Source organism: Poecilia mexicana, unplaced genomic scaffold (assembly GCF_051168715.1).
Source record: "Poecilia mexicana isolate PSO_F unplaced genomic scaffold, ASM5116871v1 scaffold_20, whole genome shotgun sequence".
Taxonomy (NCBI): domain Eukaryota; kingdom Metazoa; phylum Chordata; class Actinopteri; order Cyprinodontiformes; family Poeciliidae; genus Poecilia; species Poecilia mexicana.
Genome location: NW_028263389.1, coordinates 11,647,204 through 11,666,380, shown reverse-complemented (window position 1 = coordinate 11,666,380; position 19,177 = coordinate 11,647,204). Strand labels below are relative to the sequence as shown.

Here is a 19,177-nt window from a genome sequence, read left to right as displayed (position 1 = left end):
AAAAACCAGATTCTCTTCTCAACTAATTACCTTAAATCTGGCCATTCAGAGCCCTTCTACTATTTTCATGGAAGTACGAGGCTGGGACAAAGGAAGGTATGTCCACCTGAATGAGGAGGGACCTTGTGAAGATCAGAGCCGTTACTGTCAGGATCTATATCTGTCTGGGATAATGACGGTGTGAAGGTCAGGCCTTAGAGAACAATGCTGCAAGAATAATAAAGGAATGGAGTTTGGAGGAGCGGGGGTTGGGGGGGAAATAGTGTATTTAAATCTGCCTACACTTTGCTGCCATCTATTGGTTGAAACACTATTTTCTATCTGTCCAACACCACCGTTATGAACAAAAGTTTTTAAACAGACGAATATATAGTTTTACCATATTTTCTACATCACTGTATTCTGAGATTCAATAATAAACATTTTACAAGTTTTACAAACTTTAATTAGGAAACCATTAAAGCTGTAGTATGTGACTTTTATTTTAAAAATATGTTTTCTACATATTTGATCAAATTATCCTTATGTTGTGACAGTATAATGTAAAATACATAATCAGTGAAAAAAAAACTCAAGCTCCTTTGTCTTCTCCCAGTGCTCCCAGTACTAACTGCAGAAATACCAGTCAGAAGCAACCGATTAGAGTCAGGAGGAGGGTCTTAATGCTGTCAATCACTCGCGTGCTCACCCCCTCTCGCTTGCTTTTTGGTTCATTACAACAAAACCTGCCAATGAAGCTAAAGCTAGTTAGCAGAGCCACTGATGACAGCAGAAGAATGGTTGTTTTTCCACCATTAGCACATTGAGCAGGCTGCTAGGGGTGTTGATTGACAGCGGTCAGACACTCCTCCTGGCTCTGATTGGCTGTTTTTGACCGGGAGCTGTGCATTTTTACAGACCACTATAGTAGAACTGGGAGAAGGCGAAAGAGCTTGACTTTTTCACGGATTAGCTGTCTCATACTGTCCTGGTATGTCACGATAGTCATATATATATATATATATATATATATATATATATATATATAAAATTCTTTATATTTTTTATAAAAAATATAAAATTCTTTATATTTTTTATAAAAATATAAAATTCTTTATAAAAATTTTATATAAAATTCTTTATAAAAAAGAATTTTGTGAAAGTTATAAAAACATGTTGCTTGAAGGTTATGCAAAGAGTCGACAGGTTCCTAGTTGGATTAATATTTGCAGAGTTTGATCAAAACATTAACATTTTCAGTTTGCCAACATAAAATTCTTTATTTGTGGCTTTGTTTTTTTGCAAAATTGTGAGTGAGTCAAATCCCTTGGACAATAAAGTCAACCTATTGTCGTCCCAAACATTCAAACCAAAACCCAGAACTTAATTTTAGGAGTTATGTGACAATTAAAAACCTGCCAATCTTCTCTTATGATGCTACTTTATTTATAAAGCAGTTTGACAGTATAGCAGCTTACCAAAATGCTGTCCAAAAAATGTAAGAAAACAGCTTTATGTTACAACACAGGATTTAAACCGTAAAGGAATCCCTGAACACAGAGGCCCAAAAGGGGGGAAACTGCATTTTGGTCCTTTAATTCAATCAGAACAACAGAGAGACATCAGCTGCCCTGTGATTGCACAATTTCTAGGAGTTCACTGAAACCGAGCCAGCAGGTTATTTTGAGGCCAGGCTTAAAAACAGAGCAAATTAACTTCATGAGATAATTTTCAATAACTTTGAATGAGTTGGCATTTTATTTAATTCTGTCTGACCACTCTTCTCAGGATAGACTCAATCTAAATTATCCTCATAAGATCAGAAGCAGTAGAGATAATAAAAAACACCTTCAGTCTCAAAATCTTTGAGACTCAGTAATGTGTTGGTCAGAACCTCATTGGGCATATTTAGGACATAGTATGTGGTTCATAGGCATTCAATAGCCAAACAAAACACATTTGGAGCTCATTAAGAGGGTGGATAATTTTGCAGATCTAGCAAAAATGATAATTTTGCATTATTGAGCACCTATTTAATTAAATGATACTAAATTTTCAATTATCTTTTGTGTTTTTTGTAAGTGAGCAGCTCCAGTACGACTAGAGAAAAACAATACCCCTGAAATCACATTCACTGCTTTTGTTACAGCCACCGTTATTCAGCTATAATGTTAGCTGCATTCCAGAGAAGTCTGCCTCCATTCCAATTCAGTGTGTAAGGCTTCTGCAACTTATGATTCAAGGAAAGATTTGATTGGTTCTTCTATGTATCAGTTCTGAAGCAGAACTGTCAGGCACATGCCCATGTTACAAGACAAGAAACTCTGTGGTCTGACGTTGTCCTGCTCAGACCACCACATAGATCTCAAAGGAGAAAATATAACTTCAATACAGGAAGGTGTCAATTATCTCCATTTGCTTTACATTTTACTTCCAAGGGGGTAGACTATCTTGTAATCTTTGGAAATTATGTTGATTAAAAGTTCTCTAGGTTTTCTGAAGGTCTTTTAAGGTTTTCATTTGAACGTTGGCTGCTTTTTTACTGTTTTCTATTACTCATTTCCACTACTGCATCCAACTACATTTGTCAGTGACCTTTGAATCATTTAGCTATAAAATACTTGTAAGATCAAGCAATGGTTCAGTGCTTTCTCAATAAACACCTTAGTGAAGCACCAACTTTAACTAACAAAGACTTTAGGCTTGTTCTCTGTTTTCTTTCTGTTGAATCTACAAAGATACCACAATTTGACAGTGATGCAAATAGTACTGTATTCTAGCTGAAAACCTACATCAAAGTAAATGAAGGATTCTGCTTTGTTTTTTTCAGATCTTTACTGGATTTTCATTCTGATGTCAGGATGACTCTTAGGCCAGGCATCTTGTCTGTTCACTTTCCTACGTGTTTTAGTTTTACACACTAAAATATGCTGTGGTGTTTGGGTACAGAAACTGAATTTAAACTGGGTATAAAAGCAAGCAAACTTTAAAGAAAAACTGTAATAGGCCTTTAGATTTCTTGATTTTGACTTATTTATAAGACTGTAAAAAAGCCTGACTTCTTGGAAGACAACATCTATGAATACTTTTCAAAGTCCTGTAGATCATTCTCAGATCCTTAACATCCCTAAAACTATTTCACATTTTGTCACACTACATCAGTATATTTTAATAGGATTTTATGCGATAGACAAATTAGGGCATAATGTTGAAGAGGAAGGCGACTGAAACATGGTTTTCCAAATATTGTAGAAATATAAACCTAAAAAGTGTGATGTGCATTTGTGTCGAGCTCAGACAGTCAAAGTTAAATTTTAAATTCAGGCTTGTTGTCCCAATTCGCTTCCAATTGATTTCCCTATCAACTCTAAGCATTCCCACAGCATGATGCTCCCACCACCATTTCATTGCTGAGGTAGTGCACTCAGGTTTGCTCCGTGTGGCTCACTGGGCCTTCCCTGCTCAGCCCGTCAGTTAAAGCAGACTTTCATATCACGCCTTCCCTTTTCAGATGATTGATTGTACACCACTATCTCTTCGACCCGTCTGCCGTATTCATTGGGCTTCATGTTTTTCTGATATTTTGGATAAACCTGAAAGTCCTTCATTCAACAGCTGTGCTTGTCCTGAGATTAAATTACATATCGGGTGACCCACTTATGTGGTTTGCAAAAACAATAGCTTGTTTTTAGGGCTTTCATGTATAAAAGGGATATTAGAAGAATATCATTTTCCTTCCGCTACACATGTACTGTCCCTTTAGCATTACTGACACAATGGATACCATCCACAATGAAATTTTGACTCATTTGACCATCAATTACATATAGACTTTCTGTCCACCTGTAGAGCACTTATGCCTTTACACTTGAGATGATGATATATGGATTTGTTCTCGTTTGATCCAGTTTCAGGTGACATTTCCAGGACTTTGTGCTAAAATATGATGATTGACAGTGGTTTTCTGAAGTACCCCTGATCCCACGTGGCTGATCTAAAATCAAACGATTTCTGCACTGCCACTGAGGGCTGAAAGGTCAACTTCCATTATGCTGTGGCTATCAAATCATTTGTGTATTGAACTTTGGACAGCCCTGAATTTTTTCCACTGCAATAGGCGCAAAAGATAACGGATCAAACTTGCACTTCAAGAAATTATTCTCCTACATAAGTTCGGCATAGTAAGACAAGACAGCTGAAACGGAACATGCTTACAATAAACTCCTGTAAGATTCCCTCAAAGCAAAAGTCTAGAAAGAGACATTTTTTACTTAAAACCTTTTATTAACATGAAACATGTTCAAATTTAACACACCTCCAATGATTTCATTTTGAATAAAAAGGACACGTGCTGTATGTACTCAAGTTTAATGCATATTTTAATAAAATTCAGTAACTTTAAAATAAGAAGCATGTAAAGCTAACTTTCAACAGCCTAAACACTGCTGCCAAAGTGATCAATGATGACATTCTGCTTCATGATTTTATACATTTTAAAAACATAATCTCACAGGAAGTAGATTTTAGTATGATTTCAATTTCCTTCTTGCTCGACCCATGCAGCGTACCCTCCTTTCAGGTGTCTTGCTCTGAGAAAAAGACGCATGCAATAAAAAGATAATCTTTTTCCCTGCTCTTCCTGTAAGTGAACAACAAGTTTGTCAAGGTTCTTGCAAACAGAAACCTGCCTGTTTTTACCTGTGAAATCCCATCTGACGAGCAATGCCCAGGGCCTCGCCACTCCTAACGCCAGTTCTGCAGTTAAACACTATATTATCGTCATCTTTTCCAGGAGCCTTCACTTCAAACTTCTGCTTAAAGCTCTCAGGAGGCAGCTTCAGAGACTCCTCCACGATACCCACTTGTAATGTCACACAGAAAGAAAAAAACAAAACAAAAAAGAAAAGTAAATGTAAATTTCCAGATGAACAGCTCTAAACTAGACTGTACATGTACTGTGACCTACATGGGAGGTTGACTGCTTGAGGAATGTGGCCATCCTGGTATTCATCCGGATTCCTCACATCGAAAAGCTGAACGTTACGGTTTGACAGCATGGCCTTCAGCTGTGAGGGGGTCACCAGTGACGCTTCTACAAAGAAATGGGTGAAGGGAGTAAATAGAAAAATGCAGAAGGTGGAACAAAGCATGCTTGTAGTTGTCGTGCTTGATGGAGTTCCATATAAACGAAGCGTCTCCCCGTCCGCTCTATCCTGCTGAATTCAAGAACACTTTACTTAAAAGAAGGTGCTGGCAAAAGGAAATGCTGGCCGCTGCAGACCAGTAACATCCCATTATGGCTAACTTACTAGCATCAAAATGTTCCCTTGCTAACTTACTAGCATCAAAATGTTCCCTTTCAAGGAGATGGACCACAGTTTGTGGTCCATCTCTGTTATTTAGACATAAAAATGTTTTAATGTCATAGAAATAAACACAACAAATACACTGGTCATGTATGCATTTGAAGTCCCTAGAGTAGATTACAATGTATTATCTGGACTTTTAACCTCTAAAAAATGTCAGCATAAAGGATAAAAGTCCCTTCAAAAGCAACATGGAGAGTTAATTTGTTCCCACTTATCTCATATACTCAAACCATATAATTTACCAGAGCCTGGGTGTGTCTTTGACTGGCAGAAAAATAGATTAGAATCAACGTTGCTGTTTTCTGCTTGATAAAAACTAAAGGCAAGTTCTATCCTTAAACCCATATTTGCAAACTCGTACATTAGAACAGTGTTTCTCAATTCTGGTCCTCAGGGAATGGGCGGGTGATTAACAGACCTCTGGAGCACTTGATGGCTGCAGGAGGTCATGCAATCATTTGAATCAGGTATTCTTGTATCTAAAATATGCAAGGTAGTGTTCCAGAAATGAGAAACACGGAAATCATACTGGAAAGCAAAAACCATGTCTTTTTTTTTTTTTTTTTTTTTTTTTTTGCAAGATGTTGACACAAAAGAATGGAAAAAGTATCAAATAGACACAAAAGCATGGATAAAATGTTATTTCATGCCAGAAATTACATAAAAGAATGCCGAAGGGACACAACTTGCTACATTTAGTTCAAAAAGCAGGTGAAATGCAAACTACACGCCCTGTCTAAAGGTCATGAAATTTAGATAAACAGTAGCTGTTACAAAAAAAACAAACTTAAGGTAAAACATATCAAGGAGCCCAAGTGGATTTTGCATGATGTATATATTTTTTTGTCATTGTCAAAATAGTTTAGTGTACAAGCGGACTTGAACGAAACATGGGAGTGAACAACCGTGAAACGCTAAACCAGATACTACACTGGTGTCGAAACGCACCACTTATTCAGTTTTACTGTAACTCGTGACTCAACAGCCCCGGCTGCAGTACAGTAAGTTATCTGAACCATTGTTTCTCCAAGTTAATCAAAACTGTCGGAATCCTAAAATGAAGGACGAACCAGTTTACGTGTCTTGAAGGACAAAGTACATGCCATGAAATAAATTATCAGCCTTCAAACCAGGTAGTCAGGTGTAAAGTGTTATTGTCACACTTGTGTATGAAGGCCGTATACAGATGGGCTTAGAGGTGACTCCTGAAGGACAGAGTCGAGTGAAGTGAAGGAACATTTCTGTTTGTGAAATTACCGTCGTCGTGTCCGCATGTTGGGCTGGGGGTCGTGAAAGTCCGGATAAATGAAGCTACAGTCGGGTAAGACCTTCGGTTGACTTCAGTGACAGTCTGACAGAAACCTCGCGACAACAGGAGGGACAACATGGTGAGAGAAGGGACGCTGTACAGACTGCTGTGCAACACAATCATCACCTAAATGGTTACTGAACGAACCACTATTGTAAACAAGCTCTTCTTCTTTGTTTTAGTCGATACTAAGCTGCAACACTGCCCCTTCTGGTTGATTACCGACTTGCACAGGGGTCTGGAACCTGGTGCTCCGGAGCCGCAAGTGGCTCTCTACCTTCCACAATGGCTCTTAAAAACTTTGGCTAAAAACGACAAAGAATCCACTTATGATTTTCTTTAAATGTAATTATAAATGCATGTTTTACCAGTGGAATAGAATGACACTAAAAGCCCAGTACTATTTTTATTATTTTCTTTGTCTTCTCAGAAGGTTTGAAAAATGGGGGCTTTATTTACATTAGTTTTCATAAACAGCAATATTCCAGAGAAAAAGTTATCCATTTTCATTTTGTAAAGGTTTTCTATTTTTCTTTATTTAGGATATAGAGAAGTAAGAGGTTAGTTCTTAAGAAAGACAAAAAAAGTTATATCTCCAAAAATCATAAGTTCTCTTTTTTCAAAAGAATATGTAATTATCATTAAGCTAGTTTTACTTAGCTAAATTGAGGAGAGATGGAACAGAAAAAAACAGAAGTTGAGATGAGGAGTAAAATAAACGGGACTGCTGTTTGAAATGTCTCCATGTTTGCATGCGTGGTCGGTAATATCTGGAGCATCCTCTGGGTGAGATCTGCAGGAAATTCTACTTTGTTCAGGGACTAAACTGCAGCTGAAACACATTTGCTGAATTCAAACAAGAGCAATAGTTGAAATCTGCAGGGATTGGTCTGACGATACTGCATAAAATTCAAACAAACCACAAGCAAATTGCTTTCAGTAATAATCAGTTCCTATTGAGACTCATAGTCGTTAAAAGCCTGACTACATCAATCTCTCTTTTTTTGTTTTGTTTTTGTATTTTTGTACCAAGTGTGTCGTATTCCCATTGACTTTAAAATTAAACACTTCAGTTATTTAATCTTTTCTCTATTATATAAGTGTTTACAACACAGATGAATGTAATGATTGTCTCTGATTGCTTTATTACTTTAAAGCTCCCAGTAAGCCTTGAATAGTTGGACATCAGCTTTACTGAGCCACAGTGGCATATTTTCCCAACTCAGCTTATAGCTTACCCACTTGTGCTGTTTTTATAGCCTCCAGGGATGTCCTAAGCACTCAGCTGTGCAACACATTCTCAAGATCTTGTCTTGCTGGAATTAGCGCCACATTTCTATATTTAAGCAATGGGACATCGGCTCAATATTGTTGGCCACTAAGCATCTCATTAAACTAATTCGATGTTCTTCTCTACATTGAGTTTCATATACTTTCTTTTTGACAGTCTGGAGTAAAAAAAAAAAGTGCTATAAAGCAGAGAAACACACTGCACACTCCTTAGCTTCCACAATACAATACGTCATTTATGGTCATATATTTGTGCAAAACCATCATCACCTTTTTATTTGTGACTTCTGATCATGCATTATTTTTCTAAAAATGAAGCTGGCTGTGCAAATATACAGTTAAATGCTTAGCTACAATATATTAGAAGATAACTTTTTTTTCTCTCACTGCGTCTACAGTTACTCTACTGAATCCTCAGACAATTGAGTGATATTAGTATTGCATGTAGTGTAAGAAACCTGGCACATCTTTTTAAAAAAAACAATGGTTTCATAATCTTCATTTCAGCTGGACATCCTCCCAGAGGAGTTGCTTCCTTCCATTTTCAAAGGCATTTCCTTTTTGATTAGCAGCTATCCTCATGGTTAATCCTTTTACTTGCTGTCATTAAATTCATTAATCTCTTTGGGCGGCTTCCAGTCTTCAAAATTATAGCAGTTAGGGAACGCGCAGCTCTCTAGTGATCTGCCAACACCTCTGGACGGAAGCATATTGCATGCAGCTCCACGTTTCATCCCCCGACGGAAGTTATGGACCATCCGACGGGAGAACAAGGAATCTGGTGAAGCATCACTATAAAGGCCAAGCACTGTCTTGTTCAATGTTTGTTAAAGCATCCTATCAGTGACCCTGGAGATTCTCATCCACATGAGCTGCTCCAATAAAGCTGTAAAGTATGCTTATGCAGATATCTTTTATTTCCCACACACAATCATTTTCAGTTGCACGTTATATCACAGCCAGTTGCAAAAGCAGATGAAAAAAAAAAAAAAAAACTTGCAGCATAATGGATTTTCTGCTGTGCACAACATTCAGCCTCAGCTGATAGTAAGGCACCATGGGCCAGCATTTAATCGGACACCTCAGGCAGTCACAAAATAAATCTGAGGGCTTTAAAGATAATTTGCAAGAAAACTCTACATCAGAGCTGTTAATGTGCAACGAGGGGTTCTCCAGAGAGGCTTCAAGCTGCTTCAGTGCTGCCTCGCAAGTGAAAGATATAATAGTTATCAAACAGAATAACAGAGACTATGTTTAATCTATTTATTTAAGCTAGCAATATGGAGTTGTCTTGGCTCACTTGCTAAATGTGTTTGGGTAATCACAATCCCTCTGGCATGGACAAATGTAGCAGAAGTAAGCAAAAATGTTAGTCAAGTTTGATCTTTTTGTCCTTTCAAACACATTTGGAGGGCTGTACAAAAGTATTCACACCCCCATGACTTTTTCCACATATTGCGATTTTGTTTTTTATTTTTTTATTTTTTTATTTGGTGTCATAACCCTGGATTGATTTGCAAAGAAAGGAAACATGTTATGTGGCTCTCAATCAAAATTCCAGACTGGAACAAATTTAAGGAGTAGAGAAAATTTGGATTTAAGTCTGAACATTGATATATTCAGGAAGAGGTGTATCCTCTCACCTGAGCTTTGTATCTGTGCAGCTCCTCCATATTTACCTTGGGTCCCTTGGCTCCATCTCTGATGACAATTAACAATTAACCTATTTTTATTGAAGTTTTATTTCACAGACCAACACAAATGACAGCACATGTCTAAGAATATTCTAAAGGCCTTGTAGGAACATGTGTATTTATAGAAAGTAAACTTGATGTAATTTCAATTAAATAAAAACGTATCTAGTATGTTAGACAAAACTGACCCATTGCACTATTAAGACAAGCAAAAACGTTTAAAATTTCATATCTGCATTAAACTGTCCTATAATAACAGCTTTGTAAAAACTTTACAAAGCTGTAAGTTGCTCACGATTTTGAGGAAAACTTTGTAAATGATCTGTGTGGGACTCCAGATAAAGTCTTTTGCATTTAAGCTCTTCTCGGATCCTAACGAGCTAACCAGGCCGGCAGCTACGAAATATTAGATAGTGGGTGGAGGTCACTGCGGGATCACCAGGCAGAATATTTGCATAATTGGCGTAAAATTATGCACAAGAATCAAACATACTAGAGTTGTACTGAAAAATAAAGAAATTGTTGCCAAAGTGTTTGTCATGCAAACCTGACAGTGAGAATATATGACCAAGAAAGTCTTCAGTTTGGAAGGAAGGTCTCAGCATTCGGAACATGTCAAAAATGTCTGTTAGAATAGATGCAGAAATTACTGGACGTCTTCCTTTGTTTCTTGAAGATTTTTCACCTCTTCTCCAAAACAATTTTGTTTTTGTTGGAGAAGTTTGGATGCTTTTGTGTAGCTAATAATTTATTTAACATTGAAACCTAAAAAGTTTGTCTAGGCTTTGTAGTTATTCAATTCATTTAAACTAATATGAAGGTGTGAATGAGTGTGCACTGGTTTGTCTCGCAGATGTATCTGTGTTGCATTTGTACACCATGCAAAGGTTTTAAAGACTGATATATTTCACTTAATGTTCTGAATTCATAGGATACAAGCTTCACTTACTGAAATAATTTACCACTTTTTTTATATTACTTTTTGACAATATTCTAATTTCTTGAGTTGTACTAGTCAGTAACAGATTACGTATGTGCGCCACCTTCTGGCGACCCAAAACATTGCAAAGAATGTAGGAAAGAAGATGAATATGTTTGAACTTTAATCAAGAAAAGGAGAGAAGAACTGTACTGTGACCTAAACAGCAGATTTATTTTAGTCATGTCCTAATTATTGAAGACTTCTCAGCTTACTGATTTTGTTTCTACATGTAAACACTGCCATCTTGTGGTGGAGTAGCACAACAGCAGATCTTTTCAGAATTTATCCAAAATACAAACACAAAACACCTTTTTAAGAAATATTTGTTAGTTAATGGAAAACCCTAGGCAAAGTGGGTTCTGTCAAGCGATATAGCACTTCTGGTAAACATTATGAAACCTATTAATGATTCCAATCAACAGATATTTTTGCTCCAAATAAAACCAATCTAATTTATTAGAGAAAACATATTAGACATGAGCTACGGGATTACTTCCTACAGAAAACTATCCTTTTTATTTATAGATACAAACAATGTTTATATCTCCATTGCTTAATAGCATATGGATTAACTAACTTCAAAGTATATTTTACAGGCAGAGATCTGTTTTCTGCATCCTGAAAAACCTGCTCTGATTTTTGTTGGCACATAAGAAGGAGACAGGAAGTCCAAATTCCTGTAAGAAAGTCTTTGGTTTTCATTTTCATTCTATGTGATGAATGACATGTTTTCCTCTAAAAATAAAATAGCAGATTTAGATTTTGTTCAAAGCAGGGAGAAAATGTCTGCAAATAAAAGATTAAATTGGATGAAGTCTGGTCCTCTGGTGTTGGAGATCTTACCCAGAAAGACAGAGGATTTTTCCTCCTCAGCCTTCAGTGCTGTAGCAGATATGAAAACTGTTTTCAACGTAAAGATTTAATCTGTTGTTTCCACACATTATTTACATATTGACAACTTATGAAGAGTATTCATACACAAACTGTTCACAGAGAAGCTTAATGTGTGAATTTTTGTCCCTGCAACATATTTGCTACAAACACACCTTAAAAATTGGAAAAAGGAAAGACTTTCCTTGACATTATACGCCCACTCGGACCTTTGCTTCCTCGCACAGTCCGTTTTTCTCCTCGGTAGTGTCAGCGGTTCTGGACGGGACTGAGCTATGTGGATGGACGGTAAAAAATAAAATTGGTATTCAACTATTTATTTTCTTTTCCTTCCTGGCAAATAGAGCTTTCTACACCATGTGGATAATTCATGTAAAGCAAAACAAGTATTTTCTGAATCTGCTCAGGAAAGCATTAAAAAAAAATAAAAAAAAGCAACGCTCCACTCCACCCCTCTCCTTTCAAGGAAATGGTACAGTCCGCCAGCATTAGCTCAGTTCTCTGCTTGAATTCCTCTCTGGGTCACGCAGTCAGTGGGTTTTCTTCGTCAACTTTTGTTTGATTTCTGTTTTAAAAGTCTGCCATGGACACAAAATGTGGGGCCATATCCCGTGAGACAAAGGATGCCGATGAAAATGTTCAGCAGATCTGTGATAAAGTAAGCACACGCGTCTACACTGCCACACCTATTCGGACATGAACCGTTTACTCTCTGGGGTGTGCGGTGGTCTGTGTTTAATTTTGATGCTGTCTCCTTATTTTTTCCTCAGGTGAGGCCTGATGTGGAAGAGAAAGCAGGGAAGACCTATGATGTTTTCACAGCCAAGAGCTACAAGACTCAGCTTGTAGCTGGGACAAACTACTTCATCAAGGCAATTCTATCTTTAGAAGTTCAACTTTATTTTAAGGCAGTCCTGTCCTTGATCGTGAAGTACTTTGTCATTCAGTTCATTCAACATCCAATTGAACACGTAAACTTTCAAAACTTAACAGCTGACAAGTTACTGCATTTTAATTTATTAATTTACTATACATCCATCCATCCAGTTTGTTCCGCTTATCCTGGGTCGGGTCGCGGGGGCAGCAGCTTCAGAAGGGAGGCCCAGACTTCCCTCTCCCCAGCCACTTCTTTATTACTTTATTCTTTATTACTATTACTACTTGATTACTTATTTATTACTTAATTTGCTATGGCTTAATGCTTTGTGCTCTGCAGAAATAGTCAGCATCCCTTGAACTGTCTCACAGTTTGTCACGTTACAACCTCAAGTTTCTGCTACATTCCCAATGCTTTTAGAAACGTAACGCAACGTAATTGTGAAGTAGTGTTTTCACTTTGACTCCTACGACTGCTACATATTGAGGCTGCTTTTATTTCTCTGTTCTTTGGACAGTAGCTAAAGCTGAACTTGAATGTCCTGTTCCACAAACTTTTGCACAAATATAAACAATGGTTGTCTGCTTCCATGTTTGATTTGTACTTAGCTTCCCCCATCTCCCCAGTAAGTCTAACAAATTTTTATGTCCCTCCCAAAGAATACCATGCCATCACCATTTTTCACACTTCCTCAAATGAATTGTTCAAAAATGATGTGCAGACAGCTTTGCCACAAATATAAAGAATGGTTGTCTGGTAACCACATTTAGCATTAATTGCATTGTTTTCCCCCAGCTGAAGGACATCAACTTGATGTCACTGCATGCAGACTCTCCTTTACCAATTTTTAATGCACGAAAGGATCCTGTTTAACTTAGTTTATGGTGTCCCTTTCAGGTCCACATTGGCGGAGATGATTACATTCACCTCCGTGTTTGGAAAAAACTCCCATGTTATGGAGGAGATCTTAAGCTGTCAGACATACAGGTCTCCAAGAGCCACCACGACTCCATTGATTACTTTTAAAAGGTTCACAGTCCAGCCACAGGACCCGGTGGTCAGCAGTGAAGACGTCAAATCATCAATATCCAGCGACGGCGGGGCAAAGAGCACCTCATGTATTAGTAAAATACAGCCATCGGCTCTTGTGTAAACTGTTTACTCCTCTGTATCTGTGACAGCTCACTTAGAGAGGATCTTGAAACCAACTTCTGCAAATCACATGTTTTGTGGTTGTTCTGGCACACTCTCTGCTTTATGACTTAAAATATGAGCCTGTAAGCAGTAGGGTAATCCCTGATCTTTGCCTTTACTCACATCTTGGTTGCATCTTGTGACTGATGTTCCTTATTATTTTGCACGCAGTACTCCCAGTCATATACTAAACGATGACTCATATGTCTGCAGCTTGATGTTCTTAAATATATATATTTGCCATAAATATATATTTTTTCGGATGTGAAATTTAACAACTCCTATAATGTAAAAATATAGTTGTTTTTCTTTTTTTGTTCAGTTGTAAGAATGTGTGATAATGGTCGAGATGAATGGGATGGAGACGTTTTTTCTTAGGTTCTATATAGAACCTGGGAAATTATGAAAGTTAATGTTGGTGTGACATCTAATGCTGCATAGAAAGCTATAACAACTCACTAATGCTCAATACTCTATTGTTTTGTCTCTTTAGATGTCTGATAACTGAATAAAACTGGTGCTTTATATGCTAATAGTTTTCATGGGATATAATTCAAATTATTGACTGATGTCTGGGATCCAAAGGTGCTCCTTATCTGCTTACGGTTCCACATTTTTCTAAAAGTGTGTCGATTTTAAGGTGTTACATTTTATTATTTTGTTCATATGTTATACCAGTTCAGATTAAAATATATTGCTAATTAATAAACAACACAACTGCTTTCAATTAAGTTGCAAGAAGTAAAATTCAATTCAGTATCTGTAGCTGAATTAGGGAACCAAAGCTTCCAGTGGCCCGCATGAATGCTACGTTACAGATACAATGTTTGCTGGATGAAAATGGAATATTGTACCTGAATTAAGCTTTCTGGTTCATAATGTTGCAATATTCCGCCCTGTTCTGTGTCCTCGTCAGCATCATCATGTACTGTGTGTGGCAAACACCACCATGAACTCCAAAACACATATGGTTGTGGAGTTTAAAGCAGCGTTATAAACAAAAATATCCCAAGCTTTGAACCCTTCCTGTTGCGCCACCCTAGTGCGAAATTAATTTGACTATTTGCTGTGCCCTTGATTGTTGTAAGAAAACCATAAGAGGTTCTGTTTGCTTGTTTTATTGGTTCAAAAATACCATCAATCAAATAAATGAATCATTGGCTGCCGGTTCCTGCAAAGGCTGACGACATGTAGAGGAACCATTTTTGTGTTAGAGTAGGAAAATATTAAAAACTTAGCAAAACCTGAAAAAAGATGTTTCTATTGAAATTAATGCTCACTTCTGTGTCACTTTCACATCATCAGTGCACTGGTTGATTAATTAGTGTCGAAATGTTTTTTCTTGGGCCATAATAAATACAACACAGTAAAACCACTCAAAAGACGAGACGAGGCGTTAATTTCTCTATCCAGGTTGCTCTTCAGAAAATACATCGGTTAAGAAAAAAAAAGGAGGAACGGAGGGTGGAAAGTGGCAAAGAGGAAAGAGAACTGAGTGAGGTGTTTTGTGGTGACTCATGTTTGTCCCAGAGCTCACTTCACTCCTCATTCCACTGTTACCAGAAGAACTGGGCCTCAAAATCCAGCCAGCTGTGTCAGTGAAGCGTCCACTCCTCGGTCTGAACCACACGAGTCAGATGAGGGAAGCAGGCGAAATGTAGAATGCCTGTGCCTTTAAAAAAAAAAGCGTAGAAAGCTTAAATCAATACTATATTAACTCTGCTTACCCTCTATTATTAAATCAATGCAATTGTTTGTTTATTCTACCATTCTCGTCGGAGTCTAAATTAAAATAAAAACACACCTCTCTCCACTTTGTGATGGTACACTCCAGAGCGCTGCCGCATCATGTGATTTACTGACTCAACTTAAACGCCTCACAGACAGACTGGTTGGATATTTCTTGGTTTTCTGTCGTTGATCGCATTTATACCGACTAGTCAACATGTTGTGCGGAGGTACAGGAGGAGCACAGGACGCCACGCCCGAAATCCAGGAGATATGTGATAAAGTAAGGGGAAAACGTGCTTCTCGGCTAAAACGACTGCAAATTAAAAGCAGACCTGCTCAAATCAGCCCTGTCTGACTATTTCTTGTTGGTGTCTCGTTGCTTTTCAGGTGAAGACTCAAGTGGAGCAGAAGGCAGGAAAGACCTATGAAACCTTCACCGCCAAGAGCTACACGAGTCAGGTTGTTGCGGGGACCAACTTCTTCATAAAGGTAGATCAGGCAGACCACACATGACGATGTGACGTGAAGAAGCAACCCTGAAAGCCTTTACACGCATTAAATGCCGTATTTTCTCTCTGATGGTCTATGTGGTTGGCTGCTGGAGATAGTCAACATCACTTGTAGTTAATGTCTTGTCCAGCAGGAAGGATTACAGATTGTGTGAATCTGCCATGACTCAGTCCTGGCACCAAGAGAAATGGAACAACTGCTTTGTTAGCATTTGTAGTTGCATTTTACAATAGTCTTTATCTTCTTCATGTGTCGTCCTCCGTTGCACGGGAGTCAAGTCTAAATTTAATCACTTTTAACGTTTCTTTCTTTGGTACATACCATAGACAGACGCAGTGCAATAGACTGTGTGCATCTGACGTGCGTTAATTGCACATTGCTCGTCAACTGCTAAGCTATGAGCGAGTGACGCTACAAAACAAACAAGTGCATCGTGGGTAATGTAGTACTAAGTGAGGGCATGGATTTAACACACAAAGTAGCGCATAATCTCAAAGTGGAAGAAGAACCATGCATGTTTATTTATTTATTTATTTTTCACTTTTTAAGACAGAAAAATCAGATGTGGCAACTCTTAATGCTTTAGATGGAGCACAAAAACCCAATTGTTTTTTGTTCTTCATATCATCTGTCATATGAAAAAGTTCATGTAGTATTATGTGTTATACATAATTAAGTGAGTGCAGTCTAAACTGTTGGCTTTAATTATTTTCAGGTCCATGTCGGAGATGATGAGTATATTCACCTCCGTGTTTTCAAGAAACTCCCATGCCACGGTGAAGAAACTGAGCTGACCAATATTCAGCTTTCCAAGAAGCATCATGACCCCATTCAGTACTTCTAAACAGCTGGCTTTCCAAGCAACCCTCCAGTGCCTACACTCTGCATCCTCCGTCTAATGTCCCCCAACCATGTCGTTGTTCTAATCTCATACTGTAGAAACTGACCATGTGTTCAGTGTGGATCATGAAAGAAATATGTTACGGAAATCCTTTTGTACCATATGTTTGAATAAACAAGAGTGAGAATTGAATTTTGTCTTGTTTTTCTTCGCCCTTGCTGTTGTGGTTGCCTAAGATCTCCAAAATATGAATATGGTAGATGTATGGGAAAGTAGCTGAAAAAATCTTTTCCTCTTCATCCTACAAGAGTAAATTCACAAAATGTACCCTCTCCTGAGCACAGGGATCCTAAGAACTGTTCACTTTCGAGACAAAAGTCTTGAATGTTTTTAAAATGAAGAAAAAGCAGAATACTTGAGACGCAGCTTTCCTTTCCCAGCTTTTATCATCCTGTTGCACAACCTGCAGAGAAGTGGACTTTATCCCTTCTCGTAGGAAATGAGCCACATTGCAGTGGCAGGCACACAAAAATCTTCCTTACCGTCAGTCTGTTGAAAAGGTTAGAACTGTTGCTGTGGCTTCAGGCACTTTATGGATTTGTCATAAAATCCCCACAAACAAACACTTTTACTTTTGTTTGTGTGTTATTTTTTAATCATTTGAATTTAGTCTGTCAAACAAGAAATTTTGACAGGTTTGCATGGAAATAACCCTAACTGATTAAGATTGTATTATCCATCCATTTTCTTTACACCCTTGTCCCTTGGTGGGGTTGGGAGGGTTGCTGGTGCCTATCTCCAGCTAACGTTCTGGGCAAGAGGCAGGGCACACCCTGGACAGGTCGCAGGGCAACACAGAGACAAACAACCATGCATACACACACTCACACCTAGGGGCAATTTGGAGAGGCCAATTAACCTGACATGTTTTTGGACTGTGGGAGGAAACCAGAGTACCCAGAGAAAACCCACACATGCAAACTCCATGCAGAAAGACTGGGGCCAGGAATTGAACCCAGAACCTTCTAGCTGCAAGGCAACAGCTCTGCCAAATGCGCCACTGTGCAGCCTAAGAATGTATTAGTTTCTTCTAATACAATGTCTTTGTAAGATTGTATTAGTTTCATGTCTTGACAAGCATTGAACCATGGATCTCACCACACCCCAAAGAAAAATGATGCTGTCACATGCTGCACATTCTCTGCCACCACTTTGGTGGGAATAAGTTTCTCTCCACATTTTAACGAACCTGTTGGCTCCACCTGAGATTATTTGAGCTTTTGGTGAAAAGGCGTTGGTTGACCTCTGGCTTATTTTTCAGACAAGTTGAGCTTTATTTGAATAGCTTTTTTTTCTCTCTCTCTCTTAAGCAAAATCAGAATTTACTCACGCTGTCTTTATTTAGTATTTAAATGAAGTTTATGATCTAAAACAGTCACTTTGACAAAAAAGCAAAAACAGAACAAATCTGTGAAGGGTACGTACCTTTTTACAAAACGTAAATTTCAGCTCAAAAATAATGAGCCAAGTTGCCGGCTCGGATGTTGCCATAGAGATGGTCGTGAACATAAGTACACCATTCTCTTATTAGAAACTGCACAAGCATATACTAAAATTATTCGTAAAGAATAAAAGTTTGTTCTGTAATGTGAACCCAAAAGAGAGCAGCTTCAAATTTACTGAAAAAGCTGAAGTGAAGCAGAAATCTGAGTAAAAGCGAGGCTGCTCAAATAAAGGCTTAAACGTTAATTGTGAAAGAAACCTCCTTTAAAATTCAGCAGACACTTAAAAGTCAAAGCTAAGTCTCAGCATGAAAGACTAATTTTTTCTTCTGGTTGATCCCAAAAGGCAAAGATGATTAATTAGCTGGTCAGAGCAGACTTGAAGGTCTTATTGTCTTTGTTTGAAAAATGTGGGCAGCTCCCTGTTCTACCTGAATCCACCACAATAAGGTGACTGCTGGAAAAAACCCAGTTGTTGGATAATTATAAAAACATATGTTACATGCAAGGGGATCAGTGATAAAATTCTGTTTGTTGTCATTCAAGATGAGGAACTAATTAACTTATATTCTCAGTTTGAAAAGTGCTGACACAAAGCTTTTTTTTAATTTATTTTTTTATTTTTTACCCAAAACAGTCTATTTTTTTACATCATTCTAGCTAGCAGAAGATAAATAATATTCAGTCTCAGTGGTTGTGCTCCTGTTCTTGAATAAAATGCTGGTTCATTCATTAGCATGGTTCTGGCCTCTGTGCTCTTTAGTTCCTTGAATCAATGACTGCTGGAGGGCTTCCCATTTTCATCATTCTTTATTTATTTTGCTTGCAGCAGCACCCATTTTGTTGTTTTACTGTAATACACTATGTATATGCAAAGCTAATCTTTAGCAGAAAAGTAACATCTGCTGACTTGACTATGCGTTTCCATTTTTGTACAAATACACATTTTCTTTTCTTTTTTTTACTCCTCTAATATGTGTAAACAAAGAGTCACATACATGAACAGAA

The 19,177-nt window shown here is 37.8% G+C and overlaps 3 protein-coding genes across 3 annotated transcripts; 2 read left to right on the top strand and 1 right to left on the bottom strand.

The window, feature by feature from the left end:
- Positions 1-4,331: 4,331 nt before the first annotated feature.
- On the bottom strand, positions 4,332-6,814 carry LOC106909323 (thiosulfate:glutathione sulfurtransferase). Its single transcript, XM_014975676.2, has 4 exons — positions 6,606-6,814; positions 4,946-5,071; positions 4,678-4,840; positions 4,332-4,568 (listed from the first exon to the last, which is right to left on the bottom strand). The coding sequence occupies exons 1-4, from the start codon at positions 6,778-6,780 to the stop codon at positions 4,514-4,516; spliced, it is 519 nt and encodes a 172-aa protein (XP_014831162.2). The 5' UTR covers positions 6,781-6,814; the 3' UTR covers positions 4,332-4,513.
- Positions 6,815-11,642: 4,828 nt separating this feature from the next.
- Positions 11,643-14,312, top strand: LOC106909333 (cystatin-B-like). The gene is made up of 3 exons (XM_014975688.2): positions 11,643-12,172; positions 12,285-12,386; positions 13,289-14,312. Exons 1-3 carry the CDS (start codon positions 12,098-12,100, stop codon positions 13,415-13,417), a joined length of 306 nt encoding a protein of 101 aa, XP_014831174.2. The 5' UTR covers positions 11,643-12,097; the 3' UTR covers positions 13,418-14,312.
- A 1,125-nt stretch (positions 14,313-15,437) lies between these two features.
- Positions 15,438-16,859, top strand: LOC106909344 (cystatin-B-like). The gene is made up of 3 exons (XM_014975696.2): positions 15,438-15,596; positions 15,704-15,805; positions 16,542-16,859. Exons 1-3 carry the CDS (start codon positions 15,531-15,533, stop codon positions 16,668-16,670), a joined length of 297 nt encoding a protein of 98 aa, XP_014831182.1. The 5' UTR covers positions 15,438-15,530; the 3' UTR covers positions 16,671-16,859.
- Positions 16,860-19,177: the final 2,318 nt, after the last annotated feature.